At 34.0% G+C, this 13,737-nt stretch overlaps 1 protein-coding gene across 1 annotated transcript in view; it reads left to right on the top strand.

Moving 5' to 3' along the window:
- The window catches only part of LOC147070077 (solute carrier family 23 member 2), a 42,193-nt gene that overhangs the window by 14,943 nt on the left and 13,513 nt on the right, over window positions 1-13,737 (top strand). Inside the window, exons 8-10 of the mRNA XM_085949462.1 lie at window positions 332-445; window positions 2,383-2,522; window positions 4,087-4,234. Coding sequence (XP_085805588.1) covers window positions 332-445; window positions 2,383-2,522; window positions 4,087-4,234 — 402 coding nt within the window. The remainder of the gene's footprint in view (window positions 1-331; window positions 446-2,382; window positions 2,523-4,086; window positions 4,235-13,737) is intronic.

The following is a 13,737-nucleotide window of genomic DNA, read 5'->3' as shown; positions in this document are numbered from 1 at the left end:
ATTTTTCAAACGTGGTATTATTAAAAAGGTTTATAAGTACTTGGTCATGACTCATGACTCATTTCCAATAACGCATATTTAATGTTAGCCCAGTTAATTAATTAAATTAAATATTGACAATCACGCTGGTGGACGCAGCAAAATCCTCTGGTGGCCGCACATGAGAACCACTGCTCTAATAGGCGGAGAATTCACTAAAGAACTAAAACAATATTTTTAATGTTTATATATGTGTATTAATTATTTAAAATAAAAGTTATCAATGAAATGTATTAAAATGCATTTTTTGATAAAAATATTATTCTCATCTTTATTTTTTTTTAATAATCAGGACAGTGGGGTCTTCCGACTGTAAGCTTAGCAGGCGTTCTTGGGATGCTCGCAGGTGTGTTGGCTTGCACAGTTGAATCCATCAGCTATTACCCCGCTACTGCCAGGATGTGTGGTAAGTGTTAATATCAATATTTTAATGTAGGTAGACGAGAAGACACCCTTAAACAGAAACTGACCAAACGATCTCAATGTTAGAAAACACAGTTCATTCTCTAGTAGCCAACAAGTTGTTATTACAATTCTCATTAATTTATATAAATATGCAACATTTTTAGCGCGTGTTGTGTAGTCATCATCGTCTCCTTAAGTAACAGTTTGTAAGCTCAACGGTTCTTCGTTGCCAAGCATCAATCCTGGATAGATGCCCCACCAGATCCTGCAACGTCAGATATCCAACTCGTTTCGCAAAACATTATACCTATTATGATGTTGTTAAGAATTTACTTTCTCTGTAGTATCCAATTTAGTTTAGCATTTCCCACTTAACTTTAGTCACGGAGCTCTTTTATATAATTAATATCATCAGCCAGGGTATATCGACTGCAAGGCCTCCCCTAGCTCCTTCCACTCTTATCGGTCCGTAGATCTTTGCTACCACGTATATCCACCGACCTGTATGAATTAATCTATCTACCATTTTTAGGGTGTCTTTGTGGTCGTTTAGTGCTTGTTGGCTACTAATGTATTATGTAATTTATGTTGTCCAGCAGTTGCTCACTCGTCGCGCGATATGTCCAGCCCATTCCCATTTCACCTGCTTTTATATGGTTTATAATATTCCGGAATATTTTAGTGTAGGTAGGAACAATTTTCAAGAAAATCTTATATTGGAGAATTGTTTAATGGTTTAATGAAGTATTTGTTTGTCGCCCACGATGACCGAGCAGCTTACACGTCGGCTTATAATATCACGGGTCCCATGTTAGAATCCTAGGTCTGATACACACATTGTTTTTAATTTGTGTTTGGAGTCAGAGTGTGGACTTAAGAAGTTGCGCAAGTGGCTAACATCCATTTCTCGTAAAAACAAATTCTGTCAATACAAATCTTTACTCTGTGGAGGCCCATATGATCCTATTATGATCGAACATGGTTAAAAGAAAAGAAAATAAGTATTTGTTTTGTGTATTGCATGTTTTATACTTCACTATTTATAGTCAGGTTATAACATAGTTTGTACTTTATTGTGTATTGTGACTACGGATTCCAATCCCGGGATCCCGAATCCAGGGATCCCGGGATCCCGAGCTATTTTCGATACCTATGAATCCCGGGATTGATAAACATAATCCCGGGATTTCGGGATTGAATTTTTTTATCAATTTTTATGGAACATAAAATAAAAGCAAAAATATAACAGAAAAAAATACTTATAATAAAAAATAACTACATTAGAAATAAACTGAGTTTGAGTGAAGTTTGATTTATACCCATGTGTAAGTTGCCGATTTATTTTACTTTTTTAACATAAATTATTAAAAATGAGAAAGATTGAAAAAACAATGCTTCGCACTTTTAACAAAGTAATTCCACCATGATCTCATACGTTTTACGGCAGTTTCATATTTGGCTGACTAATAAGATTTATGAAGCGGAAAGGCCATAAGTATGCCATGATTATTTGCTTTACTATTTTAAATCTCGCTAATCCATTCGATTAGTCTTTACTATCAGAAACAGCAATCTCATATTAAATTCACATTATTATTTATATTACAATATTATTTACTCCAATGTATTTTAAAGATTGAACGTATGCAATATTAACAATATAATATGTCTTAAATAGTATAAAATATACTAGATTTATTTTTGACCGATTTTATTAATGTTATTTGTGAATATAAAAAAATTATATTAACAATCGAAAAAATGCCAGTCCCGGGACCAGTCCCGGGATCCCGGGATTGTCAAATTGTAATCCCGAAATCCCGGGATCAGAATTTTGGCTCGGGATTGGATTCCCTAATTGTGACGCATTGGCTATTTTGATACTATGTTCCGAATAAATACAATATTATACCATGGTTATATTTCCCCTTGTTTAAGATGCTCCCCCTCCTCCTGTCCACGCCATTAACCGAGGTATTGCGGTGGAAGGTATTGGAACCATGCTGGCAGGACTCTGGGGATCAGGAAATGGTACCAATACATTCGGAGAGAATGTCGGGGCCATTGGAGTAACCAAGGTAATCTATTCTTGTTTACATTATCCATAATATCTATCAATTACTAAATGTAATGTCTCTCATGCCCGTGATAGGGTGGAATGTCGTCGAAAATATTATAACGTACATATGGAAGGGTTTATGTCTGAGGGTTTATTTTCAGTTTAATTAAAACCACGGATTCGGGGAAAGTAAATATTAAGTACAAATAATATTTAGCTTTTCACACGAGATACAATACATTGATTGAAGTAATAATTATTAACACAGTCACTGCTGACCAGTTAATTACTACAACTAGCAATTAACATGATAATTAAATGTGGTAATTAACTGGTCAGCAGTGAATTTATAAGTATCTAACGGCCACACGCCAGGCGTGTTTTGAGCACTGACTGTTTTAACAATATTTCACGGGAACGTCCACTTTGACGCGATAAGGTGGCGAATTAGATTCAGGGTGACATTCAAGGGCTAGTTACTGACTACTTAACAATTGCGAAGGGTGAATGTAGGCTGTTAAGATCCGATATAAATAGTTCATACTAAACTTTGTCAGTTAAACGTATTTGTTTTCATTGAACTAAGACTACAATGTGTAGATAGCAGTGGCGAAGGTTAAGGTAGGATCCGACATAAATAGTGCACACTAAAATTTGTCAGTCAGTTAAAATTACTTGCGATATTGCATCCATAGATAATATTTTGAACATAACCTAACCATCAGACTATATCGTCGGTGTTTTGTAAAAAAGGCGAATTAACCAAAATGCTACTTTACAGGAGGAGGATTTTTAACTTTTGACATTTATTTGTTTTTTACCTGTAGATGATTATAAATATCTAACAAGTTTATAATAAAGCTTAGAAAGAATACTGTCATTATAATAGGTTTTATTATATAATATTTTAAAAGGCCTAATATGTCACATTTGCTTTTTATTTCGTAATTTTAATTAATTTAATTTTAGTCGATTATCGTTTTAAAGTACTTTCCTGTGGAGATAAAAATTCGCCGTTTTTATACAACAAAGCTAGTGGGGTACATATTATATTTTCATTAAAATCTCGATTTCGCCTAAATGGTTGATTCGCCCTTTTTACAAAACACCGACGAATTATATAATAGACGTAAACACCAGACATAGATAATAATTTAATAGAAAATCCACAGAGAAAAAAAAATGAAACAATTTTGCAACGCATTTTGACGTGAGTTGAAAATATTTAGACATGCAGAACAAAAAAAAAACATTCATCGAGTCATGCGGTTCGCAGATTTTGCTAACTGACAATGTTCGTTTAAAGGTTTAAAACTTTAAAATGTGCTACAGGATAGGAGTATCAGCCTGATAACATTTTAAATACCAAGAGAAACGACATTACACACTTTTCTCCAGTAGTGGCAGCTTACTGTGACAGCACATAACGTGATGATAATGTATTTGAGGCATTAGCATATTATGTCTGATCCTAAGTTGGAGTATATGAACATCACTCAGAGCCTCAAATATAGTGTATATGGATTTTTCAACCGCTGGTATTATACTTGTTATGCCGAATTATAATTCATTAAATGTGATAGGTCGGATCAAGGCGAGTCATTCAGTGGGCTGCTGTGTTGATGATCATTCAGGGTTTGGTTAGTAAGTTTGGAGCCGTCTTTATCATCATACCGGAGCCTATCATCGGTGGACTATTTTGCGTCATGTTTGGAATGATCACAGCATTCGGTAAGTACCTAGCTAATTAAGATTGCGACATAAAACGTAAAAAATATAATTAACCAAATTATCAACATAAATTATTCACAATATCGTAACACTAATTACGCCCGCAGTGAAATAGTGGACAACACAAACATAGACCCACCGAACCAAATGTCCCGCGCCACACTCGGTCTTAATCGAGAGTATAACAAAGCAATACGTTTGGATATAAGGCATCAACAGTTTTTGACGTCTGGGAATGTCTTAGTAGTAGTTACCCTTACCCACCCAAGACTGAGGTCACCATGCACTCAAGATTGTAAATTGACTTATTTAATAAAATGTGCCCATTAGTGAGCACTGTGAGCAGGAAGAGATTATTAATAATAACATAAAATAAACCATTCATAAATTCAGCAGTAAATAAATGTACAACTGATGAACATTATATGCAAGACATCTTACACATCAACATCGACATCTTCACGTCCGCAGTAAGACAGCACATTTTTTAATGCAATAAAAATAGCTTTTGTGGCGACCAAGTCGGACGGCCCGATACCAGGTCCCAATGGCTGGTTGGACCGACTCGACCATATTTTTCATACATTCCCAGAGGACAGGGCTCAAAATTAACTAGAGCGCACCTGAGCGCCGTTCCGGATCGATAAAATTATCGTTCCGTCTCCCGGTTCTCCCGTTTTGATAACTACTATGATAATATCTTCAGAAAATTGTCGAGCGCTCCAGTTCGTAAACTTTTCCATTTTGAGCGCTGTCAGAGGGACGTGGTTTGCAAATATTGGACAGAACGATCGCCTAGTTCCTTGTTCCTAGTACCTTGTCAATAGATTGCATTTTTTTCTCAATGTGTTTGGAGTGTTTGGACCCAAAGCTTAGCCAGTAGCATTCAAAGTACCTATGCATCTCATTTTCAATTAGGTAAGTATTTCTAATTTCGTAAAACAGCCTCGTCTCTTATGTACACTCCATGCGTATTGCAAAAAATCTGAATTCACTGAGCGGAGTTCTACGAAAAAATCTTTACTTCAATGATGTAATATTGTAATACAATATTATTATATTGTACATATTATTATTTTGTCTTTAGCATACTCCAGCGTTGCAACGGGAAGTCGGTAAAGCGGGGAGTGACTTTATTTACGTCATCCAATTTAATCGAGCGGCATTATTTTTATTTCTCCGAAGCAATCTTTCAAAGTGCTCGCTTGAAAAGATACATAACTACCCACAACAATATAAAACAGAGCTGTAATGAACAGAGGAAAATGTATCGCTGCACAATATCGAGTTCCTGTATGTTGTTATCTCACGAACTGTCGACCAGACTGGAGCTTTAATGTTTTGACTTTTTCTTCTTATACAATTTGATTTTTCGTGTAAAACAGTTTACAGCTACACAGTTTTATCTTGTCAATGACTATCCTAAAATACAGAAAATGTTTAATAGTGTCTTGAATTGTAAATTCAATATTATTGTTGAACATTGTGTAATTTCTTACATGCATGATTATCACAGGATCGTTCTGTAAAAATGATGCTGTAGCTGTAGAGTTTTTAAATAGGTACGTTTGGAGGCTGTGATAGAGAATTCTCGACAAATAATGAGAATAGTTTGGTTTGTCTTTTGAGACATTTTATAAAATACGAGGAATATATAAACACGTATTTGAGATTCAGATTCGAAGTCCGCATTGAATTTGATTGTTTTTATTTTGAAAGAAGAACTAAAAAAAACTCCCGAATTTGGTTTCAACTTAACGGCCCACGTGCTCGTCGTAGGTCAAAATTGAGTTTTTATTGTATTTTCAAACCATGATCCTAGACACTCCTTAAACGTTGTAGATAATCTATTTATATAATTTTGAAGCCTTATTGTCCTTTATTGTTATTTTAAACATTTGATGACTGCACAAAGTATTTTTGTTACATAAAATAGTATTCTTTTAAACCTCTCGCTCTAATGTTTTAGAATATAGTCATATTTCGGTACATAACTGTGCAGCGGTGTTAAGATTTTTTACATTTATTAATTTTTAAACGCATTTATAAAACTATTAGTATAATTTATTACGAGATAATTTTTGTAAAATATTCACGATAAAAAATTATATTGATAATCTCTGTGATCCCAAATTTGACAAGAATTAGGCATTTTATTATTCAAAAAATCGGCAAGATTAACACGTTTGAAGATGATTTTAAAGATATTTATTATAATCTATATCTTTGACCATTCAAGTGTGATAAACATTTTATGAATAATGATTGCTTTATAATAATTATTGACCTAAGAATAAGGTAGTGTTTTTTTGAAATACGCCATTTCTTTTGTCATTCCCTAGTGGTTAAGCTACAACATACGGCGGTAGCCATAAATTGACAAACTATAATTAAAGTAGGGAGTAAAATTATGTTAACGCGCGTGTTTGAACATGTACCTAACAGAATTTTTTTTAATTTTTTTTTAAACGGTACATGTTCAAACACGCGCGTCAATATCATTTTACTCCCTATTTCAATTATAGTTTGTCAATTTATGGCTACGGCCGTATGTTGTAGCTTAACCACTAGGCAATGACAAAAGAAATGGCGTATTTCAAAAAAACACTACCTTATTCTTAGGTCAATAATTATTATAAAGCAATCATTATTCATAAGATGTTTATCACACTTGAATGGTCAAAGATATAGCTTATAATAAGTATCTTTAGAATCATCTTCAAATGTGTTAATCTTGCCGATTTTTTAAATAATAAAATGCCTAATTCTTGTCAAATTTGGGATCACAGAGATTATCTATATAATTTTTTATCGTGAATATTTTACAAAAATTATTTCGTAATAAATTATACTAATGGTTTCATAAATGCGTTTAAAAATTAATAAATGTAAAAAATCTTAACACCACTGCACAGTTATGTACCGAAATATGACTATATTCTAAAACATTAGAGCGAGAGGTTTAAAAGAATACTATTTTATGTAACAAAAATACTTTGTGCAGTCATCAAATGTTTAAAATAACTATGAAGGACAATAAGGCTTCAAAATTATATAAATAGATTATCTAAAACGTTTAAGGATTGTCCAGGATCATGGTTTGAAAATACAATAAAAACTCAATTTTGACCTTCGACGAGCATGTCCCCCCTTCAAAAATATTCACTTAAGTTATTAATAAATAAAAAAATCTCGACAAATGAATGAACCAATCTCGAATTCACAAGAATCAAATAAAATTCTCTGAAAGCACAAACTCTAGTCTGGAGCCCACTTGGCGAAAACTAACAATGTCAGCAATCACCACAATTTTTTTTAAATATAGCAATAGTTATATTAATTGTCATCATTATTATCACTTTGATTGACTAATTTCAGTTAAACACTAAAGCTCATGCCTCTTTTTCATTTGGACCTAGATTAGAATCACGTAGCTGGATTAAATTCATGTGATATCTTTTGAATTAATGCGAATATTTGGATTCATTTCATGTAGACACTTCGTGGATTGAGCGAGTGTATTTTCAAACTATTTTTTGGCTAGACAACCATTGGCAGGTCTTGACCTACTTCAAATACTTTTCTTGTCCTGAACGATCGAGCACCGTCGCTTTCTAATTATTTTGGCGGAGTATCTCCCTAATCTCCAACGTAGTCTGGTCATTTTAGTGTCGTCTTTTGCCTTCGAGGATCCCTTGATGACATGCTTGCTGACATTCCATGTATAGGAATGATACATAATAATCTTTTATCTTGTATGCTACCTTCTCATTTCGCGCCTATATAGATACCTAGATCCTTAGACTATAGATACATCTAGACGCCACCCGTTGCATTGCTAAATGAAGCCGCTTGCCTTGCGTTTGGTTTGTAAGCGAGCAAACGCATTCGTCTACAAATGTTCGAGACCATAGACCATTTCGCTAGTGTTCGCCCAAAGTGCTCGCACTAGACGCTCAGAATTAAAATATAATTTTCTATTTTTTTACGTTATATAGTATTTTTAAGCGGTCAAAATGCAACCATTAGATAAAGATATCTATAATTTAAGTTATTTCAAAAAAACACTAGGTCACTGATATTAAAATATATAATAAAATACAAATAAATTATCACGAACATGTATCAACTTACCTATGAAACGTTATACCATCTTCTTGCTTATCAGTACGGCTACCACATTTTAAGACAACACACAGAACCATCTTTTCTACTTAATTAACTAAAAATATTTACCACGGACTTTATGTTTAACACAAAAATATCAATTTTAGCAACACGAGCTCGCAAATTATCGACGCTGTGTGAAGCGTTTTGCCCCGATTTGATGGCGATATTTTTGGAAACTAGCTTACACAAATGTAGACCTTTTATCTTACTCTAGCGCGTGTCAAAGAGATCGTAAGGGTGCCGAATACTTTCTCACTCGCACTCATGCATCGTTTTTGTTCAGGCCTTGCCTAGATCCTTATTGTACCTCGACTTCTAAGTGCCATCTTATTTAACAGCTTCAATGATTCATTTTTCCTTCATTCTTGTCTGAGTGCCAAGTCGTCCCATCTATATATTAATATGATAACATTAGAGTTTTATAGAGACGTTATTTTAGTTGTCTTTTAGAAGTTTCCACGATGTAGTAATAATGGATTTGGATTCTTCCTTTCGCATCTAAAATAAGTTTTTCCGTGCAAATTAGCTGATAGGTAATAAAACTTCATTTCTTTATAACCTTATACAAAGTGCACTTATGTTAAGAATTTAAAACTTTTTAAAATACACGACAAACAGTAAAATCTACTCAAAACAGCTCTTGTACCAGATTCGCTATAAGGCTTAATATTAATTTTAGAGATATAATTAATATACGGTAGGGAATTAGTAGTTTAATGCGATGTGAAAAAATAATAATTGAATTCAGTAGTAAATCATAGACTTGTCTGACTGTAACCCTTTTTAACGAATTAAGTATTGGTTATTTATGGTAAAGAAAGGATGCATTCGAGAAATGCATTTCAACTAAAATACTGAAACTGTTTCCTGTAACAATGAGCGTTAGAAAAGTTGACATGGTATTATGATAATATTAAAACTGCTGATGTTACAACAATATTATGTAGATATGCTGAAATATAGTAACATAGTTATGAGTGTTATGACCAACAATTTTGTCATTATTTTTTCTGCCTGTCAATGTTAATGAGTGGTGGTCTTAGGACGTGCTTTGGGACGCTGATTGATTTTGAAGACCCATGATAAAAAAGAAAATAAAAACTTCCTTTTCATTTTTTTTTTAATATGATTTGCCTTAATACGATCAATTACAACACGTACCCAGTAAAAATATAAATGTATTTCTCTTTTTTAGAATCACATAATTTAACTAAAAATAATAATTATTAGGTAGGGTAAAGTGGGACTTTAGAGGTAGTACCTACCTTCGCTCTGAGTAAACCTGACACTGGTCTTCACTGTCCTAAAATGAAAGTGTATGAGTAATATTATAGATATACACAAGACTGCTTTCTGCCCGATACGGTAGCTAACTAGGGTAGGAAAGTATCGACATATTAATACTTATTTTAACAATTACACTAAGTTAGCCGTCTAAACAGTAAAAACTGACTATCTCGCTCTGAAATTTATCGTAGCCAAGAGAGGTGCTGTTAAAACATATCACTTATTGTAACAATCACAACTGACGTGTTGTAATTGTTACAATAAGTGCTAATATTTTGATACTTTCCTACCCTAGATAGCTGTTTTAGCGGCCGAAAGTAGTCTTGCGTATAGAAAAGATGCGCTGGAATAGATCATTAGCCTATCCATGGGCGCCGCCAGGATTTTGTGTAAGGTGATGCATGTAAGAAAACTCACATTCTTATTCCACTAAATGTTGGATATTTCGCGCAGGGTCGCAGTTTATAATTATTTGCAGCCACCCCATATTCCCCTGTCCCTTCGACATTCATTTACTTAAACCTTACTATAACGGTACCTCTTAAGCGGCTAGTAATTCGTAACAAACAAGAATATTTCGTTCATCACAGTCGGTACCTTTTACATTGACATGATACCTCCTGAAATAATTTCATTTTTTAACAAAATTATGCATATATTATTATTTTTGCTACCTACGCATAGGCGCCGGCAGCGTTGTCTACATACGGGGCAGGTATATGTAGATATGTGCGTAAGTAATTAATTATCAATGAAATTCTAAACTAAAATTTAGATAATTATCTAAAAAAAATGAACAAAACGTGGTGCACTTGCGAGAGAGCACCTAGATCGTCTGTACCAGCACCACATCTTTCTAAAGGTGACCCTGGTAACACAGAACACACCGGATCTAGACTAGGAAGTCAATAAATATTCCTGATATTGAGCAACAGCAATTACCAATGCTGGTGTGAGGTGGACAAGATAGACTTCGGTACAGCTTAGATTTAGATAACTGATTGCATTGTCGGAACGGCTTTTATGGCTTCGACACGAAATGACCGAGAAGTTCTGTGTAGTATCAAAACCAGAAAACCACAGTACCTTGGTCACATTATAAGAACATCCAAGAAAAGATCAGCGGTAAACGTAGCGGAGGATGACGTCGCATTTCGTTGCTAAAGAACCTCCGTGATTGATAGGAGTGTAGCTCCACTGAACTGTTCCGGATAGCTGATGATAAGGCTAAGATCGCCCTGATGGTGGTCGCAGTAACGTCCCTAGAAAAAATGCCGCCCCTAGGCAGTGTCAAAATGCCGCCACATTTTATTTATACAGTACTTTTTATCATCCTTTCGTGACTCCAATATCTCTCTCTATCTCTCCAAGAAATGTGTTGTATGGATACATGACTAACAATATATTATAATAATATATACCACTAAATCTAATTCAAATGCTATCTCTGCTTCAATAGGCAATATTGCCAATCGACGGTTTCAGATAGGTACAGTTACAAATACACCTGACAACTTCCAAAACTCGCGAGTGACTGGCAAACATAATATTTGGATAAATTTTAAAATAGGTATGCACGTGTCATTGCTGTTCACCAAAAACGTGATGTCCAAGAACAACGGAAGTAAACTAGACATCGCGAACCCGACAAAAAAAGTCCAGTTAACACTTTTATAGTACCTAATAAATACATTTTGTTTCCAACCAGTGAGCTGATTTTTTTAATGGAAAGATATTTCCGTTATTACTAAAATTAGGTAGGTAGCTATTTCTATATATACCTAATGATTCTCTTCGATTTGCCGCCTTTTGGGTAACTGCCGCCCCCAAGCGACGCCCAATCTGCCTACCCCCACGGGACGTCACTGGGTGGTCGACTTCCGCTAGGGCAGGGGACGGCAAACTCTTGAAGAGCCAAATATGAGTATCACAACGGTTAAAAATTTTTTCGAGAGCCATACATATATTTTTATAAATATGATTTATTTCATTGAATGTTATTGTTTATTTATCAAGTGAAGAATATTTTGCGAATAAAACTAACGCAAATATAAGTTTTTTTATTGTTGACATTATAAATATAATTTTTACAGAAAATGAGTTACATACACTTTTCACGCATTCCTTAAAACTAATGTGAACAATGGCCTTCCTTGCATTTCTTTGGAGAGTGTCTGTATGTTTGGTATGTAACTAGTAGTTTTCAATTTTAGGCGTGACTGCAAATTCTTATCAGTTACATATTTGGCTTTCCTAAATGCTATTTATATTGTTCATCGTAGTATCTACCTTATTATGTAGATCTTTTAGAGCGCTCCGCTGTGTTGTGAAAATTAATTGCATTCTTCTCTCTGCAAATCCTCAATTTTGGTGCCAAGACCTACAAATTTGGAGCTATATAACTCTTTGTTTGTTAAATCCACATTTTTTTTTTTTCAAAAATGCTCGTGTCAATATGAAATGGAAAAAAAATTAATTTGTTGACTTTTGCAATGGGCGGATTTAAAGCGATCAAAATCATACCCTTTTTGTAAAAAATGTGAATTGGGAATTTGTCAAAGAGCCGCAGCCAATTCCCAAAGAGCCGCACGTGGCTCGCGAGCCACGGTTTGCCGACCCCTGCGCTAGGGGATGGCACGATAAGTAGATATGAATAATTATTATTATTGAAGATCACAGTCATGCCACGTATTAATATTAGTGGTACAAGTAGATATCTGTTTGAGTTGTTTGATTCAAAAATACGTTGTTTTGAATTTGTTAGCTTTATAAGATGATATTATGTGATTTATAAGTATTTTCTGGAAAGAGTATGTAGGTATCCATTTTGATGCTTTCTTCTGAAAAATAAAACGTATTGAAAATCTCAGTATGTACCTAGAAAGAGAATATAAATTTCTTGGAAATCCACATAGCGGTTTACGGTCTTATTTCAAAATTGAATTGTAAATAATTGTCTTCATAAAATGAATGGATGCGAATTCATTTTACTTTCTGTAAAGTTTAAATGAAAGACACGTTATTACCTATTGCGTATGTAAGATATTTTGTTTACATAAACAACAATATAAAATGTCAGGGTTCAAAAATGGTGAAACATTTTCTAAATTCTATTCCCACTAGTTATTCAGAGCTAAGTTTGCCTCATATTTTGCGTTTTCGTGTGATTTCTTTTAGATTCAAACCAGTTGCTCTGAACACCATTTGAAACCTGTCAGTTGAAAACCATATATTCTATGTTGACTGATAAAATTGTATTTTCCTAGGATGAAGAGTCGTGAGGTTCTATTTTTCACTTCTCTTTAATTATGGAATTAGCGAGAAAAATGATGCAATAGGTTTTATGTAAGAGCAGTCGGAAATAATAACGATAACAATAATAAAATGTACCCTATGTAATTCGTGCGCAGTAGAAGAAATCGCAATATACGCAATTTGAAGATTAAGGCTATAAATCAGCTGAGGCATGGTCTAAAAAGATCGTGATTAGGCGATGCGCGGATTGTGCAAATGACGCGATCCGAACGAAATATAATTTATAAAATATAAAAATCCAACATGCGTCCATTTAATGTTATATTACTAATAATAATAGTATATTCATTGACATGTTTTCTTTTTCAAGTACATGCGGAACGTTTTTTAGTCATCTTTACACGATTTAAGAATATATTCCTCCGACGCCATCACAAAACAAATTGACGTGCTCACAAGTAGACTATCGCTCTCATAGTGTTGAAAATTATTTGCCGTTTCACTTATGTACGCTCTTAAGTTGTTCCACTATAACAAAAAATCCATCTTTGCATATTCATGGTTAAATAGTTTCACCATAAAACCAAATATTTTTTTCCTTATGTTTTTAATGTACAAATTAAAATTTTTAGTACCTTCTATCTTTCAATAATATTAATATTATATAATTATAGAAATCCACCTCTTATGTATATCCTAGGGGCGGCAGGTTATATGAAAGTATGGTGGAGTATGGTGAAAAAGTATGGTGAGGCGGGCTGGTAATCAATCTGTGGCAAAATTTTAACGTT

Source organism: Rhyacophila brunnea, unplaced genomic scaffold (genome assembly GCF_057557595.1).
Source record: "Rhyacophila brunnea isolate RB1 unplaced genomic scaffold, BYU_Rbru_1.0 scaffold_22, whole genome shotgun sequence".
Classification (NCBI taxonomy): Eukaryota; Metazoa; Arthropoda; class Insecta; order Trichoptera; family Rhyacophilidae; genus Rhyacophila; species Rhyacophila brunnea.
This window is presented reverse-complemented; position numbering and strand designations above follow the sequence as displayed.